This window comes from Lagenorhynchus albirostris, chromosome 2 (genome assembly GCF_949774975.1).
Source record: "Lagenorhynchus albirostris chromosome 2, mLagAlb1.1, whole genome shotgun sequence".
In the NCBI taxonomy this organism is placed as follows: Eukaryota; Metazoa; Chordata; class Mammalia; order Artiodactyla; family Delphinidae; genus Lagenorhynchus; species Lagenorhynchus albirostris.
Window position 1 is genome coordinate 23603912 of NC_083096.1, and position 17260 is coordinate 23621171.

At 55.3% G+C, this 17260-nt stretch overlaps 1 protein-coding gene across 12 annotated transcripts in view; it reads left to right on the forward strand.

Moving 5' to 3' along the window:
• PSEN2 (presenilin 2) overlaps window positions 1-16437 on the forward strand; it is a 28402-nt gene extending 11965 nt beyond the window's left edge. For 9 of the 12 annotated variants that reach the window (XM_060128153.1, XM_060128210.1, XM_060128226.1 and 6 more), the window contains 9 exons: window positions 244-458; window positions 1722-1863; window positions 3975-4042; window positions 4743-4963; window positions 5996-6094; window positions 8627-8710; window positions 9069-9170; window positions 12898-13016; window positions 14296-16437. In XM_060128153.1, the coding sequence (XP_059984136.1) occupies window positions 244-458; window positions 1722-1863; window positions 3975-4042; window positions 4743-4963; window positions 5996-6094; window positions 8627-8710; window positions 9069-9170; window positions 12898-13016; window positions 14296-14451 (1206 nt within the window). In that variant the 3' untranslated portion in view covers window positions 14452-16437. Of the gene's footprint in view, window positions 1-243; window positions 459-1721; window positions 1864-3974; window positions 4043-4742; window positions 4964-5995; window positions 6095-8626; window positions 8711-9068; window positions 9171-9539; window positions 9686-12897; window positions 13017-14295 lie in introns of all 12 variants that reach the window. The other 3 variants (XM_060128174.1, XM_060128200.1, XR_009536481.1) reach the window with 2 other exon arrangements.
• Window positions 16438-17260: the final 823 nt, after the last annotated feature.

A 17260-nucleotide genomic window follows, 5' to 3' on the forward strand; every position in this document is an offset into this window, starting at 1 on the left:
GTGGCCTCCCCTCCTGAATCTGTGGTGGTCAGCGCCAACTTAAATCCCTCGTTGTCCTCATAAACTTTTCAAATGTCCTGCAATTCCGCCACTCCCACATCTAAACTACAGCCCATAGACTGGTTCTTACATCTGGAAAGCAACATTCAAACTTCTCGTTTCCGGTTCCAAAACACCCACGCGCCACGTCGCTAAGACCTCTGGGGGGGCGTTCCGTGGCCCTCACAGTGTGGTTTCCCACAGAGAGGCCAGGAGAGCGAGGAGGACCATGAGGAGGACCCTGACCGCTACGTCTGCAGTGGGGTCCCCGGGCGGCCACCAGGCCTGGAGGAGGAGCTGACCCTCAAATACGGGGCGAAGCACGTGATCATGCTGTTCGTGCCTGTCACGCTGTGCATGGTCGTGGTGGTGGCCACCATCAAGTCCGTGCGCTTCTACACAGAGAAGAATGGACAGCTGTGAGTTGGGGGCTTGGCGGGGAGGGGGAGGGGGAGCTGGGGGAGGGGAGTGCAGCCTGTGTCGGCCCCATGCCAGCAGTGAAGAGCAGGGCCGGGGAGCTGCCCGAGTCCACACCCTGGTCCGCCCACTGCCTCCTGGCTGTGTGACCTGCCTGGGTCCACTGCTAACCTTTCTCGGCCTCAGTTTCCTCGTCTGTATGATGGGTTTGATAACAAGGTTACCAGGAGAATTGAGTGAGTTGATCCACATAAAGGGCTTAGAAGAGCACCTGCCACCCGCCGGGCAGCGCTCCCGGCATGCTGGGTGTCACTGCAGGAGGCAAGCTCTCCGTCCTAGGTGTGGCTGTACCACCCATCCCTGCGTGACCACGAGCAAGTTGCTTTCTCTCTGGGCCTCTTCATTCATATCCCCATGAATGTAAACCAAGGAGGACCAAATGATTTCTTAGCTCACTTCCAGCCTTGCACGGGAGACTTTGTTTCTTTTAATAAAGAAAACGCAGGCAGAAGCAGCAGCCTGGGGAAATGGGAGGGCTCTCTCTGCTCCCTCCCCCAGCCTCCCTGTGGTTATTGCTGCCGAGTACCTTCTCTAAACATCTTTTTTTTTTTTTTTAGGGAGTTTTTGTTAAATTTTGTTTATGGTTTTTTTAATGAAAAGAGTAGAGAAAGAAGCCCTTGCCCTCAGGAAGCTTGTAGTCTGGTGGGGGACTCAGAGCAGCTCAGGTGAAAAGCGTTAAGAGACCTTGAGCGCTTCACGGGCAGTTTGTTTCCCTACGTCCAGAGCAGGGGATCAATGAATTACCTTCTGAGTTTATTAGCTGCCTGTGCAGCTATGGGGTTACGCTGGGTGTGGGTAGGGGAAGCAGCGGCGGCGGAGGCGTCCTAGGCTCGATGGGGCTGATAAGGAAGTGGATGTAGGGAACCGCTGGGTCTCCCTGGACCAGAGCTGGGGATTGGGGTCAGCAGGGAGAAGCACTTCCAGGGGAGGGTTGAGTTGGTGTGGGGGCCAGGGGAGGCCTTGGGGAGGCCAGCCAGGCCCTTCCGTGTGGCTACATCGGCTCAGTCATAGGCCAGAGTCAGGAGCCAGGAGACGGGAAGGCAGGGCAGCTCATGGGGATGGTGGGCAGCACGTGCCAGGGCAGCCAGAGCACGGTGCTGAGGGGCAGGGGTGCCCAGGGCACCTGCACCCCAGGTCCAGGCTCCCTCGGGGTGAGGCGTACAAGCAGGCAGGGCACCGAGACCTAGCCCTCGCCCCTCCCTCAGCATCTACACACCTTTCACCGAGGACACGTCTTCGGTGGGCCAGCGCTTCCTCAACTCCGTGCTCAACACCCTCATCATGATCAGCGTCATTGTCGTCATGACCATCTTCCTGGTCGTGCTTTACAAGTACCGCTGCTACAAGGTGAGCGCCGGTCCGCCTGCTTTCCTCCTGCCTGCCATGCCTCCGTGCCTCTTTGGCAGCAACCCTGGCTCCTTTTTTTTTTTTTTTTTTAACAGAGTTCATTTTTCTTCTGTAAAATAGACCCTGATTTTTGGTGCAGGCATACCTCGTTTTATCGGGCTTCACAGACACTGCGTGTTTTACAGATTCGAGGTTTGTGGCAACCCTGCGTTGAGCAAGTCTGCTCGTGCCATTTTTGCAACAGCATTATTTTTCAATTGATGCTGTTTTAAAAATTTTTTTAGACATAATGCTATCGCACACTTAATAGACTGCAGTATAGTAGAAACGTTAACTTTTACGTGCCGTGGGAGACCAAAAAATTTGTGACTCACTTTCTTGCGTACTCTCTTTATCGTGGTCTGGAACCCAACCCAACCTCGCTGAGGTTTGCCTGTACTCTTTCCCACCCCACCTCTGCCCCCGCCATGGATTACCTAATACTCCTGTCCTTTGAACTTACACATAATCCCACTTACTTGAGTTCCTCTTTGCAGTGTTCATAGGGTTACTTCTCACGTTCAGAAGTTAATTTTATTTTGCTTCTCCTTCCGAAGAAGTGAGATGTTCTATTTTAGGCTCCTTTCACCCGATATACTTCCCCTCCAAGTTTATTTTTATTTTCCCATTTCCCTTTCGGCTGGAGATGTACAGCTGCTGTGCCGAGGTCTTCCAACACTGGGAGATGTTCGGGCGGGCCCCCTGCTCTGCGGGGCCGTCCCAGGGAGGAACAGGGGAGTTGAGTCCCACGTGGCCCAAATCGTCCATAGAGATCCATAAGCTTTTAGGCACGGGTTTCAGGCTTTTCTCCCAAGGAAGGCTTTGAAGCCCTGAAGACTGAACGGAAGTTGAACTAGACGTTACCTGATTTAAAACCGTTCACACACAGGCGTGTGCGGCACTTGATATTAGGCTGCTGCCATCTGTGGAGCAGGTAGAGACAGATGGGGAGGCTCAGTCTAGAGGGACGAGCCCCGTCCCAGCGGGGGTGACGGTGGGGGTGAGCGGTGGGGGGGGGGGTGTCTGAGAGCTGGAGCTTCTCAGTAAATAGCTACCTGTATAAAGGCAGAGTTCGTAACTGGGGCAGGGATGGCCGTGGGTGGCAGGAAGCAGGGTAGAGGGCTTTGTGTTTGGAGCAGAGGATACAGCATGCGTAAGGACAAGCTAGAAGGAACGTGCCCAGTGAAAAGCCGGCACTGCACTGGTCAGCACTCCCAGGGACTGTTAAGAGGCAGCTCGACCCTCCGTGCAGTAAGATTTACTCCATGGCGCGGGCAGGAGATGACGGTGGACTGGGCAGGCCCAGGTGGGATGAGGAGGGTCAGCACGTTCCAGAGGCGGCCCCTTCCCCTCTGGGTGGAGCGCACAGCATGGCAGACAGACCAGGTGGCCGCTGAGGTACCCAGCGGCCTGAGCTGGTGACCGATGGTTCTGGCCTCCAGGGAGGCTGGTAGCGGTGACCACCATGCCGCTGCCGGCTGCCTGAAGGACTGGTTGAGGATTAGCCCCACCCTCACCCTTGACCCTCCCTTATTTGGCCAGGGGAGGAGGAATGTGTCTTTCTGAAGACCTGTCTGTAGGCCCTCAGGTGGGCAGTGACCCCCCGGGCTGACTCTTCTAAACAGGCTACCTCAAGAGTCTTCCCTGACCACTCTGTCTAATAAAGTAGCACCCCAGTGGGTCTCCTGTCACTTTATCCAGCCAGGTTTTTTTTCATAGCCCTATTACTTCATGCTAACATGTGTCTGTGTGTCTGTTGTCTCACTGCCCTCACACTGGGTTGCAGCCAGTGGGCGCAGAGACCTTGCCAGCCTTATCTCCAGAGCGTGGAATGTGCCTGGCGTGTCCAGAAGGAGTAGAGTGCTAGGTGTTCAGACCTGAAGGAGCTCCAGCTCCTTCGTATGCTGGCTGGGTTACCTGGAGAGAGCTCCTTGAGCGTCTGTGCCCTCCTTATCTGTAAAATGGCCACCTTCCAACGCAGTCAGGGAGGAGCCTAAGGAAGAAGGGTTTCCAGGCCTGGGCGTCAGTCCCGAGGACCGGGGCCTGCGATCATGCTGCCTGTTTCCGTCTAGTTCATCCACGGCTGGCTGATCATGTCCTCCCTGATGCTGCTGTTCCTTTTCACCTACATCTACCTTGGGTGAGTGGCAGCCGGTGGGCAACAGGGTCCTTCGAGACCCCTCCCCTGTGGTACGAGTGGGTCTGAAGGACCTGGGAGGGAAGGGCGCCCGTTGGTCTCCACACCTTCCCCGTGTTGCTGCTCCAGGAGCCCGGCCTCCTCGACACGGGAGTGGAGCTGCGAGTTGGGCCACACGTCTCCTTCTGGTTCCTGATTTAAAACAAATGACGCAGAGCCATCACAGAGGGGGTTCTCTGTGAACCCCAGCGGGGGTGGGGGTTCAGGGGCAGAAACCCCTCAAAATTTACATTCTGATCTTCGGGCTGGGCCTGGGTACCTCCTAGTTTATGGGGAAAGGGATCTCTTTTGCCCTGGATTTGGGACATCAGCCTGACCCAGGGACCCAAAGAGACTGGAGGGACAGGAGAGAACACTTTTCCAAGGACCTTTTCCACAAGCAGAGGGTCTTCCAGGCCGTGCCGGCGCACGTTTATGGGAACCAGCCCAAGGATGAGACGTTGGGGTACTCCCCACCGTTTCATAAATTTTTCAAGTGGTTACATGTGGGGCTCATGGAAACAGGGAAGGAGATGTCAGCAGGTGAAGCCAGAGGTTGGAAGAACCCAGGCTGGGACTTAATGATGGAAGGGTGTTGAACTGTGTCAGGGTCTAACATCTCCACTGAGTTTCCCAGCTCACGGGCTTGACTGTGGTCCCGCAGGGAAGTGCTCAAGACCTACAATGTGGCCATGGACTACCCCACCCTGTTCCTGACCGTCTGGAACTTCGGGGCGGTGGGCATGGTATGCATCCACTGGAAGGGCCCCTTGGTGCTGCAGCAGGCCTATCTCATCATGATCAGCGCGCTCATGGCCTTGGTGTTCATCAAGTACCTCCCAGAGTGGTCTGCGTGGGTCATCCTGGGCGCCATCTCTGTGTATGGTAGGTGGGCCATGAGCTTGCAGGGGTGGGCCATGGAGTGACGTCCAGGGCTGAGTCCTCACTGCTGGACAAGGGTGATGGGTGTTGAGAAGTCTCCCCTCCCCCCACCCCGCCCCGGGAGGCCTGGATGATCCCCCTTCTAGAAAGTTCACCTTTGTTAAAAAAAACAAGTGGGGTCCTGTGGAATCGTGACTGTTGACATGGTTACTAATAACAGCACTCACACCGTTAAGCGCTTTGCACACTGGAAGTCATTTGTTCCTCAGAACAACCCTGAGGCTGGGCACAGTACCGATAAATAACGAGCACCCAAAATGTCAGCTGCTCTTCAGTTAGTATAGTCGTCCCTCGGTATCCTCGGCGGATTGGTACCAGAACCCCCTCAGATGCCAAAATCCGAGGATGCTCAAGTGCCTTGTGTAAAATGATGTATTATTTGCACATCACCTACGCACATCTTCTCGAACACTTTAGATCATCTCTAGGTTACTTGTCATGCATAACGCAACATGAACAATATGTAAATAGCTGTCGATGTGCGGCAAATACAAGTTTTGATTTTTGGAACTTTCTGGGATATTTTTCTGAATATATTTGATCCGCAGCTGGTTGAATCCATGGATACGGAACCCAGAGATGTGGAGAGCCGCCTGTATCAGTGTGATAGCCATCACCAGTACTGCTTCTTACGTTGTTAGGATAAGGAATTTGGGGCTCAGAGAAGTGGGACTTCAAGCCCATCCTCTGGTCTCTGAGGCACACAGCAGTTCCCTGTTTGCAGCTAGCCTGTTTGGACACCGCTCAGACCCCACTGTGGGCTCCAGCCAGTGCAGGCTCTAAGGATCGTGGCTGAAACCCGGGGTTGGGGGGGGTGGATTGCTGGAGCAGCAGGGCGTGGTCTGAGAGCCTCGGCCTGGGGCTCTGGGACACGCTCGCTCCGACGCCTGGTGTTCAGAGGGCTGGTTCCTCTCTGGGGGCTGCTTGGGAATAAACGTGTTTTTTAACATGCCAAGGGCGTCTTTGCTTTCCCAGATCTCGTGGCTGTGCTGTGCCCCAAAGGGCCGCTGAGAATGCTGGTAGAAACTGCCCAGGAGAGAAACGAGCCCATATTTCCTGCCCTGATATATTCATGTGAGTATATGATACGTACATGGCTTTCGGAGGTGATGAGGAGATAGTTAACCGTTTCCCTGACGAAAGGAGACGAGGCAGCCTCGGTGACCCCAGGAGGGCTCCACCTTCTGAGATGAAGGTGGGCTGTGTCTTGCTCTTAGACAGGAAGAAACTTGGAAAGTCAGAGCAGGAAGAGGACACCAGGGGATGTGGTCCTGCCCCGCAGCTTCCTCCCACCTGGCTCCAGTAGCACGTGGTGGCTATAGACCGCGTTCCCATGAACCCAAGGCCACCGACTCAGCCCTCCAGGCCCCTGATAAGGGACTTTGGAGAGGGACTCTTTAGGGTGGGGGTCTGGGGGGGAAGGGTGCGCCTACCTTTCCCTGGGCTGCCTCAACAGCTTCGTGGCTGGTTGAAGTGAAGTCTCTGAAGGGAATGCCTTCGGGGTTGCTGCTGGCCTCGGGGCCAGTGCATTCGGGGATTTGTACTTATAAAGGCATCAACAGACATGCATCAAGTTCATACTTTGTGGTGGGCGCTGTGCGGGGCATTGGGGTTGCCATGGAAACAAGATCCACAAGGTCCCAGGCCTCAGGGAGCTCACTGCGCTGTGGTTTTCATGCCCTCCCCTCTGTTATTCACGTAGAGAGCCTGAATTTCTGGGGCTCAGTTGTCTGCAGGGCGCACTGGGAAACAGCCTATGAATGGCTAGAGTTGGCACTCTATACAAATGAAGAACCGAGCTCGTCGTGGAGAGCCGCTGGCGGCCTGGCCCCAGGGTGAGAAAGCACATTCCAGGCACAGCCTAAAAAATGAGCAGAGACTGTGTATGGAAAGACTGAGCCGTGTCAGACTTCCGCTCGCCATCGCTGTGCTCTGATGGAGCTTACATTCTAGGAGGGGAGGCAGACAGGGACCCAACAGGCAAACTAAGTCAGGAGGTGAGAGCCCCATAGAAAGATAAAGTGGGGGTCGGTGGGGGGGGGCGTGAAGGACTCCAGGGCAGTGAGGGGTGCTATTTTACAGAAGGTGGTCAGGGAGGCCCTGTGTCATAGGTGACATTTGACCAGAGACCCGCCTTAGGAATATCTGGTGACAGAACTCCAGGCAGAAGGAACAGCAGCAAGTGCAAAGGCCCTGAGGTGGGCGTGGGCCTGGTGTGCTCGGAGCGCCCTGAGGCCAGGCAGAGGGAGCCAGCGGGGAACGGGGGAGGTCAGATCCTCTCAGGCCATGGTGGGGACTTGGCTTTTATTGCTGAGTGAGATGTGATGCCACTGGAAGACTGTGGACTGACCTGACTACGTTTTAACAGGACCACGAAGGTTGTATCAGGGACAAGGGTAGAAGCAGGAGCCAGGTTTGGAGGCTGAATAATAATCCGGGAGAGAGATGTTGGCGTTTGGCCCCAGGGCAGCAGTAGAGGCGTCGAGGTGTGCTTGGACTCTACAGACATCTTGGAGGCAGAATTGGCGAGATTTTCTGATGGTTGGGGTGCAGGTTGTAAGAAAGAGAGTCAAGGTTACTGTCAGTTTTTTGAGCCTGAGCAACAAAAAGGATGGAGTTGCTGCTTACTGAGAAGGAGAAGGCTGGTGGGCGGGTCGGGGGGCAGTTGTTGAGAGCGTTCAGGGCATGTTGAGTCTGAGATGCGCACTGGACATTCAGATGGAGAGTTGGAGAGATGGGATAAGAGTTCAGGAGAGAGTTTCTAGGCCAGAGAGAGAGAACATGTTAGTACCACAGGATCCAGCAGTCCTGCTTCTGGACATAGACCCAAGAGGATTGAAAGCAGGATCGTGAACAGATTTTTGTGCACCCATGCTCATAGCAGCACTCTTCACAATATCCAAGAGATGCAAGCAACTCAGGTGTCTGTGGATGGAAGAACAGATAAACAAAATGTGGTATATACAGAGAACGGATTATTATTCAGCCTGAAAAAGGAAGGAGGTTCTGACACGTGCTCCAGCATGGATGACCCTTGAGGACATTATGCTAAGTGAAATAATCCAGTCACAGAAAGATAAATACTGTATGAGTCCCCTTATACGGGGTATCTTAGGTAGTCAAAATCATAGAAACAGAAAGTGGAATGGTGCTTGCCAGGGGCTGGGGGATGGGGAGTGGGTACAACGTTTCAGTTCTGCAAGACAAAAAAAGTTCCGGAGATCTCTTTCACGGCAGTGTGAGTATACTTAACACTATTAAACTGTACCCTTAAAGATGGTCAAGATGACATATTTCATGTTACATGTTTTTTTACCACAATAAAACAAAAACATAATTAGTTCACCGAACTTGTTCACTAACAACATTATCATTGTTTTTGTGAGGAGGCCAAAAAAGACAGGAAGAAGCATCATCTGGCAACACCTGGTCAGTGAGTCTGGACCCCCAGCGGCCCCCTAACAGTGGGGCATAAGCAAATACCCACAGGAACTGAGGGTCCTGTGCAGGCTTTCTGGGGACACAGACTGGCCCGCCTGCCTCCCAGGCCCTGGGGGCAGCCACAGGTAGTACTGCCTGAGGCCTGACCCTTCTCTCCCTCCCCAGCTGCCATGGTGTGGACAGTGGGCATGGCCAAGTTGGACCCCTCCTCTCAGGGAGCCCTTCAGCTCCCCTACGACCCAGAGATGGGTGAGTATCAGGGGGCTGACAGCCTCTCATCATCGGGGGCGGCTTTTCACCACATCCAGCTCAGCCTGGCCTGGCCTCTGCGGGAGGCACGAGGGCCGGAGGGGCAGGTGGGAAGACCAGCCCCCCCTGGACACGCACGCCCTGGGGATCGAGTGCGGTGGGACCGCGCTCCTCTGCCTCGGCCCTGTTCCTCTCCCTTCCCTTCCCTTGTGTGTGGACTGGAGAATCCTCTTTGGGTCGGGCTGGGTGTGGGGGCTAGGGGGATGGTAAGGGCAGGGGAGCCCTGAGCTCAGAGAACCATCTGATGGGCTGTCGTCTCTCTCCCTTGCTCCCTGCTCACATGACACCGGACACCCAGAAGAGGACTCCTGTGACAGTTTGGGGGAGCCCTCGTACCCTGAAGTCTTTGCGCCCCCCCTGCCTGGCTACCCGGGGGAGGAGCTGGAGGAGGAGGAGGAAAGTAAGGTGTCCTGACCATCTGCGTGGGCCCGGGTGGGGCCCCCTGAGGTCAGGGGAGGAGGGCGCGAGGGGAGGAGCCCCTTCCACATCAGAGACGGCTTCGCAAAGTCGAGGAGGAGCCTGCAAAGGTGCAGCCTTGTCGGCAGGCCACGGGGACTTCTACGCCCAGGCTGCACCTCGTGTGTGGCAGACATTGGTTGAGTACCAGCTGCGTGCCCGCTCTGCGCTGGGGGGCGGTCGTACGGACGCAGCTCTGGGGGACGCAGCTACGCAGGCGTGGGCACTGACCGCCCTCCCCGGAGCCGGGAGGACCGTGAAGGAGAACACGGGGTGACGGGGAGCGCTGACGGGGCTCATGACCTGTTTCAAGGGGTCCGAGGAAGTCGCCTGAGGAAGTAACTTCTGAGCTGAGCTCCAGAGGCTGAGCCACTGGAACTCGGAGAGGGGGACGCACAGCGGGGGTGCGTTTCCAGCTGAGGGGACCTTGGGAGCAGAGACCCTGAGGCAGACGGCACGGTGAGTTAGAGCCAGTGAAGGCAGGACGCTGAGACCCGAGTGCAGAGACGGGGCAGGGAGGCAGGCAGGGACTTGAGGGGCCTTCTGGATCAAAACGGGGATCTGGTCTGTGTCCCGTGAGCGGTGGGAGCCGTGGGGGGTGGGGGAGGGTTTTGAGCTGCACGGAAGGAGGGACATGAGGGAGAAGGGCAGGTTTGTGGCTGGCAGAGTGCACCTGCGTGGCCTGAGGACGTCCCCGTGCAGCCATGGGAGACGCAGACCTGGGCTCTGGGCTCAGAGGGCCGGCTGGGCTGGGCAGGTCAGCGCCAACAGCACGGCTCCGTGATGGGACTGACAGTGGAGCTGGGGTGGAGACTCCCCCAGGCAGAGCCCGGGTGTTTGGGGGCAGAAGGAGCTGGTGTGGAAGGCCGTCCTGAAGACACACCCAAAGACGTTCTAACATATGGCTGTGTTCCCAAGGGGATTAAAATAGCCATTCCATCAGCACACGTTTCTGTACCACCTACTATGTGCCAGGTGGCACATGGGAACAGGGAGGTGCTGCAGGATTAAAACAGCCTCTGCCCTTGAGAAGTTCCCCGTGGGAGCAGCCCAGGTGGGAGGAGGTGAGGTATAAAGTACTCAGGGCAGACCTGGGGAAGAAGATGATGCCGAGGTGGGCCTGGAAGGACAAGTCGGTCACCCGGCAGACAGGCTGCCAGGCTGCAGCCCAGGCCTGGCGCTGAGCCCCCGGAGTCAGCGCGGATCCCACCGGGGCACAGTCCACAGGGCCACCCTCGCTTCACACTCCAGCCACGAGTCCTGGGGGTCTCCAGGCCACCCGCACTTCTGACAGACTGGCTACAGATCTGGGGGTTCCCACAGCCCCCCCAGGCTGGAAAAGTTGCTAGAACGACTCACAGAACTCGGGAAAGTACTAAACTTAGAATTACAGTTTTAGTATACAGGATACAAATCAGGACCAGCCAGATGAAGAGCCACATTGCTCGCGGGACTGGACTTCATCTCCAGGCTCCCTCTTCTCCCCAGAGGTTGGTGTGGCCCAGAGTCCCAGCCCCCTTATCACATAACCACGTGGTCTTTCTGGAGACCAGCGCCATCCTGATCCTCTCATTTGCATAAATGATCCAAGGGGCTCCTGAATGACAGACACTTCTGTTACTGGGGAAATTCCAAGGATTTGGTCTCCCTCCTGGAACCAGGGACGAAGGCCAGTTAGATCCTTCGTTACAGCAGCATTGGCAAAGGCTCAGATGAGAGAGGAGGAGGCCTTCCGGGAGCTCGGGGCAGTTTGGTGGCCCAGGCAGCTGGGGGCCGGACCTTCAAGGGTGCACGGCACTCACAGGAGCTCGAACTTCATCCTGCAGGCTGTGGGGAACCGTTAGTGGTTTGCTGCAGGGAATTGAAGTGAGCAGAGCTGCATCCCAGACAGATCCCGGGCAGCAGCAAGGAACACAGACTGCTGGGGGACCAGGTGAGGGAGGAGTCATGAGGGCCCAGCTCAGGCAGCAGGCTGAGAGGAGGCGGTGCTACCACGTACCTGGGCCGCACTGACAGGACTTGGCTGGGCAAGGGATGGGCAGGGAGGCGTGGAGGGTGACGGGGGAAGGTGGGAGGCTCTGCAGGACCTCAGATGGAGACGCCACGGACACACGAAGGGGAGCGATGCTCGAGAAGGTCGGGGTTGGAGACCCAAGCTGGAGTCACCAGGATATACATGTTGTCAGAACTGCGGGTCCCCAGAAGGTACCCAGGGAAGGTGTAGGGTCAGAATGGAGAGCGAGAGGGACAGCGTGGGCGACATTTACGGGATGAAGGGAAGGGCGTTTGTGGAGGACCCCGGGGAGTAGCCAGCCAGGGGACAGGGCGCTGAGACAGGTAGCATGAGGGTGTCCATGGGGGCCGGGCGGTGGCCTGGCCAGAGCACATTGGCTGGGGGACATGGGACCTGCCGCCACAGATCTCTGAAGTGCCTGGGAGATGAGCGCAGTTCCTTTGAGAAAGAACTGATAGAAAAAGAAGAGAGAAGGGAGGGGAGAGGGCAGGCAGAGCAGGGAAGCAGGAGTGGGGGTAGCGGCGAGAGGAGGCACGGCAAGAGAAGTCACCTCTGTAAGGTGACGAAACTGGAGTGTTTGCTCTGTGCCGAGGCAGGAGCCAAAGTGAGGAAACTGAAGTCAGAGAAGAGGGGCCGTGGAGGAAGGGACAGACCGAGGTGAGGGGCCTCTTGCTCGGAGCCCAGAAGGGAGGCGAGGGGGGCAGACGGGACAGAGCATGTTTCCTTGATGCAGACCTCCTCAATTCAAGTCTGTTTCTTAAACATTTTTATTGTCTGTGATGAATAAAATTATCCTATAAACAAGCGTACAGGGCAGTTGTACGAAAGGAAACAAATGAAAGCATTCTAGAAGCTCTTGTTTCCTTATCAGTAATGGATACACTAGTTACAAATTATGTTTACTTATTTTTTTAATTGAAGTTTAGTTGATTTACAATGTACATTTACGTACTTTTAAGGGACATGAGTCTCCAGAGAACCTCAGGTATTGTACATGTTCTTGAAAGTAGTGAAATTAAATTTCCTAAAAAGTGTTTATAATTCAAACTGAGCGCTCAGTTGGGTAGCCTCCCATCAGCCCCAGGCAATGCATTTTATTCGCTCTTGTCTTAACCAAGTGCCAAGCACCAGTTTGTTTGTTTTTTGTGTTTTTTTGCGGTACGCGGGCCTCTCACTGCTGTGGCCTCTCCCGTTGCGGAGCACAGGCTCCGGACGCGCAGGCTCAGCGGCCATGGCTCACGGGCCCAGCCGCTCCGCGGCATGTGGGATCTTCCCGGACCGGGACACGAACCCGTGTCCCCTGCATCGGCAGGCAGACTCTCAACCACTGCGCCACCAGGGAAGCCCGCCAAGCACCAGTTTTACTCGAGTTATCAGAAATGCTGGCTTTGCACAGCCCAGAATGCAAGTCACTCAGACTACAGGTTCCCCCTTTTTCCCACTGGCTGCTGTTTTTTCAAGGCAGCCAGTCCTTGTCCCAGAGTCCAGGTGAGGTGAGCTGGGCAGTCACGCTACCCCATCTGCCCTCTGCGTTCCTCAGGACTCTGGCCCCTGGGCTGGGCAGAGAACCTGGGCTGTTTGGCTGGGGTCAGCCTTCTCTGCCGCTTCCTCCTGGGGCTTCCGAGACCTATGGATTCCCTCTGTCTCCACCACACAGGGGGCGTGAAGCTCGGCCTTGGAGACTTCATCTTCTACAGCGTGCTGGTGGGCAAGGCGGCAGCTACGGGCAGTGGGGACTGGAACACCACGCTGGCCTGCTTTGTGGCCATCCTCATCGTGAGTGGGCTGGGGGATGCTCCCCGCCCAGCCCTGGGCAGTGGGGCCCCTGAGGGTCTGTCTGGTGGGGGGCCCAGGAACCCAGGGGAATTTTCAGGTGCTGTTATCCCTTGGAGGGGCTGGGCAGGGTTGCCAAGAAGATCCTCAAGGTGAGACCGAGGTTTACAGGAGGTTCTGGTCATCAACAGATGCAGGCACAGCACGGGGGAGCGGTGCCCAGGGGCTCTGACATTACCGAGCTTGTGCACCGGGTGCCAAGGTCTTGGCTAGCTCTGTGCGTTTGTCTCACGGCACCTGCGAGGCAGGGATGGTGACCTGAGATTTACAGAAGACGGAATAGGTTGAGGGCCTGGCCCGTGGGCACAAAGCTGTGAGGGCCGAGCTGCGATTTGAACTCGAGTCTCTGAAGCCAGGGCTGTGTGTTTTCCCTCCATGCCACCCAGGCACCATGGGGTTCTGAAGCCCCATGGGATCTCCTGGGACTTGAGACGGGGGCCCATCACTTTGAACCCCAGCAGTGAAATTTGGAGACCTGTATGTCACTTAACATGGCCAGATACACATGGTGGGGAAGCGTCTTACGGTGATTGGAGAGGTGGAGGCTCTGAACGGTGCATACTCGGTGTTCTGCCTGGTGAACCCCGGGTGGCACGTGGCACGTTAGGGCCGAGGCTCCAGTCCTGCAGACATTCTGTATTTGCCCAGTGTGTGTCAGGGATGGGGTAGTGAACTCCCAGGCTCCTCCACTTCCAGACTGTCTGCCCTGAATTCCTGCTCTCCCCAGGGATAGGGCAGGCACTCTGGTTTCCTGTCCCCACCCTGGACCACTGCCTGCATTGACTGGGCTGGGAACAGGATAGGCAGCCACTGTGCCTGCTCCCCAGGGCGGGGTCACATGGCATCTTGGTTCCCTTGGCGTCAGCTGGCTTTCAGTCCAGGCTGTCCAGTTCTTGTATAAATATACGTCCCCTTGGGGAAAGCTCCTCACCATCAGGTCACGTATCCCTCCAGCAGCCAGCCAGGGAAGGTAGTCTGGTAGTGGCAGCCCCGTTCTAGGGGTCAGGAGGCCTGCTTTCTGGTTCACCCGTCCATGTGCAGGGCGTTACTACGGGGTGAGAACTCCTGCCCTCAGGCACCTCACAGAGCTGTTGAGGGGACCAGGGAAGATGACGGGGTGTCCAGGGCTCCTGAACCCAGGGACTGTACCATCACTGACTGCTCTGCGTCCCTCGTCCACACCCGTGGTCACCACCAACCCCCTCGCCTTTGTGTCCTGCAGGGTTTGTGTCTGACCCTCCTGCTGCTCGCTGTGTTCAAGAAAGCGTTGCCCGCCCTCCCCATCTCCATCACGTTCGGGCTAATCTTCTACTTCTCCACAGACAACCTGGTACGGCCTTTCATGGACACCCTGGCCTCCCATCAGCTCTACATCTGAGGGGAAGCCTGGGCACCGTGGCCTGCAAGCTGGAAGAAACGGTAACTGGATGCAGTTGTGCAGTTGTACACTCTAGTGCCATATATTTTTAAGACTTTTCTTTCCTTAAAAAAAAAAGGAGGGGGAGAGAGTAAAAAAGTGTCGTGTTTACTTTGTGAAGAGGAAGGACCAGCTTTTTGGTGCTGGTGGTTTTGTCACCAGGTCGTGGCTCACCCCTTCGTGAGCATTTGCTTCACCAACAGGAGACGTGGGAAATCGGTCCAGAGGAGCTGAGGAAGGTTCTGAGATGTGGGAGGGGTTTGGGGAAGGCCCCTGCTCTCGCCCCACAGCCTGGAGTCCTCTGAGGGCCTAGCCGGAGGACGGGGCGCGTATATTCGGGACCAGGAGGTCACGCCTGGGACGGCATGTAGCGCCTGGTCGCTCTGGCCGGAGAGGAAAAGCCAATTTTCTCTGCAAGGAATGTTCACCAACGCTTTGTCTATGATGCTGTCATCATTTTATTACCTTTAGAGTCCTTGTTAAAAGCAGTTACTGCTGGGAAGTGTCTTAATATCAATAAATAGACGAATCCTGTTGCAGTGTTGGGGTTTGGTCTGCTCATCAGTGTGGGCCCCTCTCCCGGCATCCTGGGATAACATGCCCTGGGCGCAAAAGAGAAGAGATTTGCCTAGTTGTGAGGAGAGAGGCTTAACTGCCCCCATCTCTGCGATCGTTTCTTTAACTAGGTTTCCTAAGCAGAGGCACTCACAGACTCCTGAGACCCACTGTCTGACAGCTGGGCGGGTACCCGGCTGGCTGTCTTCAGAAACACTGCAAGGCTGTCACCAAAACACAGAGCGAGAGAGCAGGGCTGGTCCCCAACAGAAGCAGCCCAGCGGGGGCCAGGTGGGAGCCCAGGAGCCTGCTCTCCTTTCCTTCTATGGCCACGTCTCTGGGCACTGCGGGGGGTGGGAGGTGGGCAGATGGGTTTTTCCTTTGTTTCTCTACATGTTTCACGGGCTGCAAAGAGAACCTCAGCCTCCAGACCAGAATTTGAGCCCCTTGAGGCCTTGCAGAGCAGGCCGCTGGGCCCGCAGGGAGCGCGGCTGTCAGACACCCAAGAAACGCAGGAGCCGTGGAGCCGGCTGGGTATCACAAGGAGATGAAAAAATCGTGCACTTTGGTGTCTGACTTAGCTTCCTTTTCCCCTGGGCTGTTTGTAGAAGAGCCGAGGGAGGCAGGCGTGGAAGCCGGGAGGCCAGCATGCTTGGCCTGGGGGTGGCAGTTCAATCCGGACAGCTGTCACTGGCTTGTGACTGACTCGCAGGTGACACCCAAGGTGGCGGCATCACAGCCTCGAAATCCAAAGGTAGGGAGAATTTTAAGACTATGAGAGCTAGGCCGTGATAGTGAAAGCTCCCTGGAGATTAAAGGGGAAGAAAAACTGGGAAAAACTCATTCAGTTTGGCAAGTAGGGCAACGTTTATCTTTGAAAGAGGAGTCTCAGGGTGGGGCTTCCAAAGAGGAGATCTGACAAGTGTTTTGACTTGTTAGGCTTAAAAGGCCTTTGTCAAAGGCCTGACCAGGGTGCCGAGGGTGGAGCCTCACTTAGAGGTAAAAGCAGAAGGTAGAGATGGACAGTGAAGGGAGGAGAGGTGAACGGTGCCCTGATTAGGTGTTAAGATTAATATGAAGACTGGGAAGGAACAAATGTGAGAAGGCGAAAGGGCAAGAACCACTGGTGAGAAAACAAAGATGCTTGAGGAGACTCTGCAGGCGGAAGCGTGGTCCCTGAGTCGCTGGGGGACTGGGGAACCCAGAACCCAAGTGGAGGAGAGGAAAAAAGAGGATGAGAAAAGGTAATTCAGGCATGCTGAGAAGGACAGAGAAGTGGTATGCAAACACCTCTGTCCCCCACCTTGTAACCAATCAATTAATCTTAGTATTTTTTCCATATTCCCTCCAGATTTGTCTGTACAAATAAAACCTTACAGTTCTGCAGTGCTATTTGTATTGTGCCCCAGTTGTATTTACTCCCTTCCACTGTCCTGAAGTCAGCTTGTGTCCTTCCCATCCACGTTTACTTTAGTTTTGCACGTTGGCATGTTTTCTTAAACTTTATAGAAATGGTATCATACTGTACATACTTGACATTTAAAAAATGTTTAATATTACATTCCAAGACACCCATGTATGCAGATGAAGCTCTGGTCCTTTGTCTTAACTGTTGTTTAGTATTGCACTGCGTGACATTCCGCTGTTCATGTGTGATGTTATTGATGGGCACTTCAGGTTTTTGCAGGGTTTCTGTGTTAGAACTACTGCAATGAGCATCCTGTTTTGTTAATTTGGGTGAGTACCAGCAGTCCTCTCACTGACCGGATGTTCCCACTTGCTTCCCAAGCACTTGCATCCCTTGATCCTCCCATCAGCCATCTGAGAGTTCCCCCTTTTCCCCAGCTCTGCCAACGCTTGGCATTATCAAAGTTTTCACTTTTGCTAATTGGGTAGGTGTTATCTCCTGAGGTTTGAGTTGCAATGAAGTTAAGCATCTTCTCACGTTTTGACTGTGTGGATTCCCCCACCTTTTTTTTTTTTCCTGCTGTGCCGCGCGGCTTGTGGGATCTTAGTTTCCCCAACCAGGGATGGAACCTGGGCCCTTGGCAGTGAGAGCTCGGAGTCCTAACCACTGGACCGCCAGAGAATTCCCCAGATTCCCTTGTTTTTGATCCTTTGCCCAGTTTTTATTTGGATGCAGACTTTTACTTACAGATAGTTACGCCTCGAGATATATATTCTGGAGCGATGCTAACCTTTGGTCAATTATATG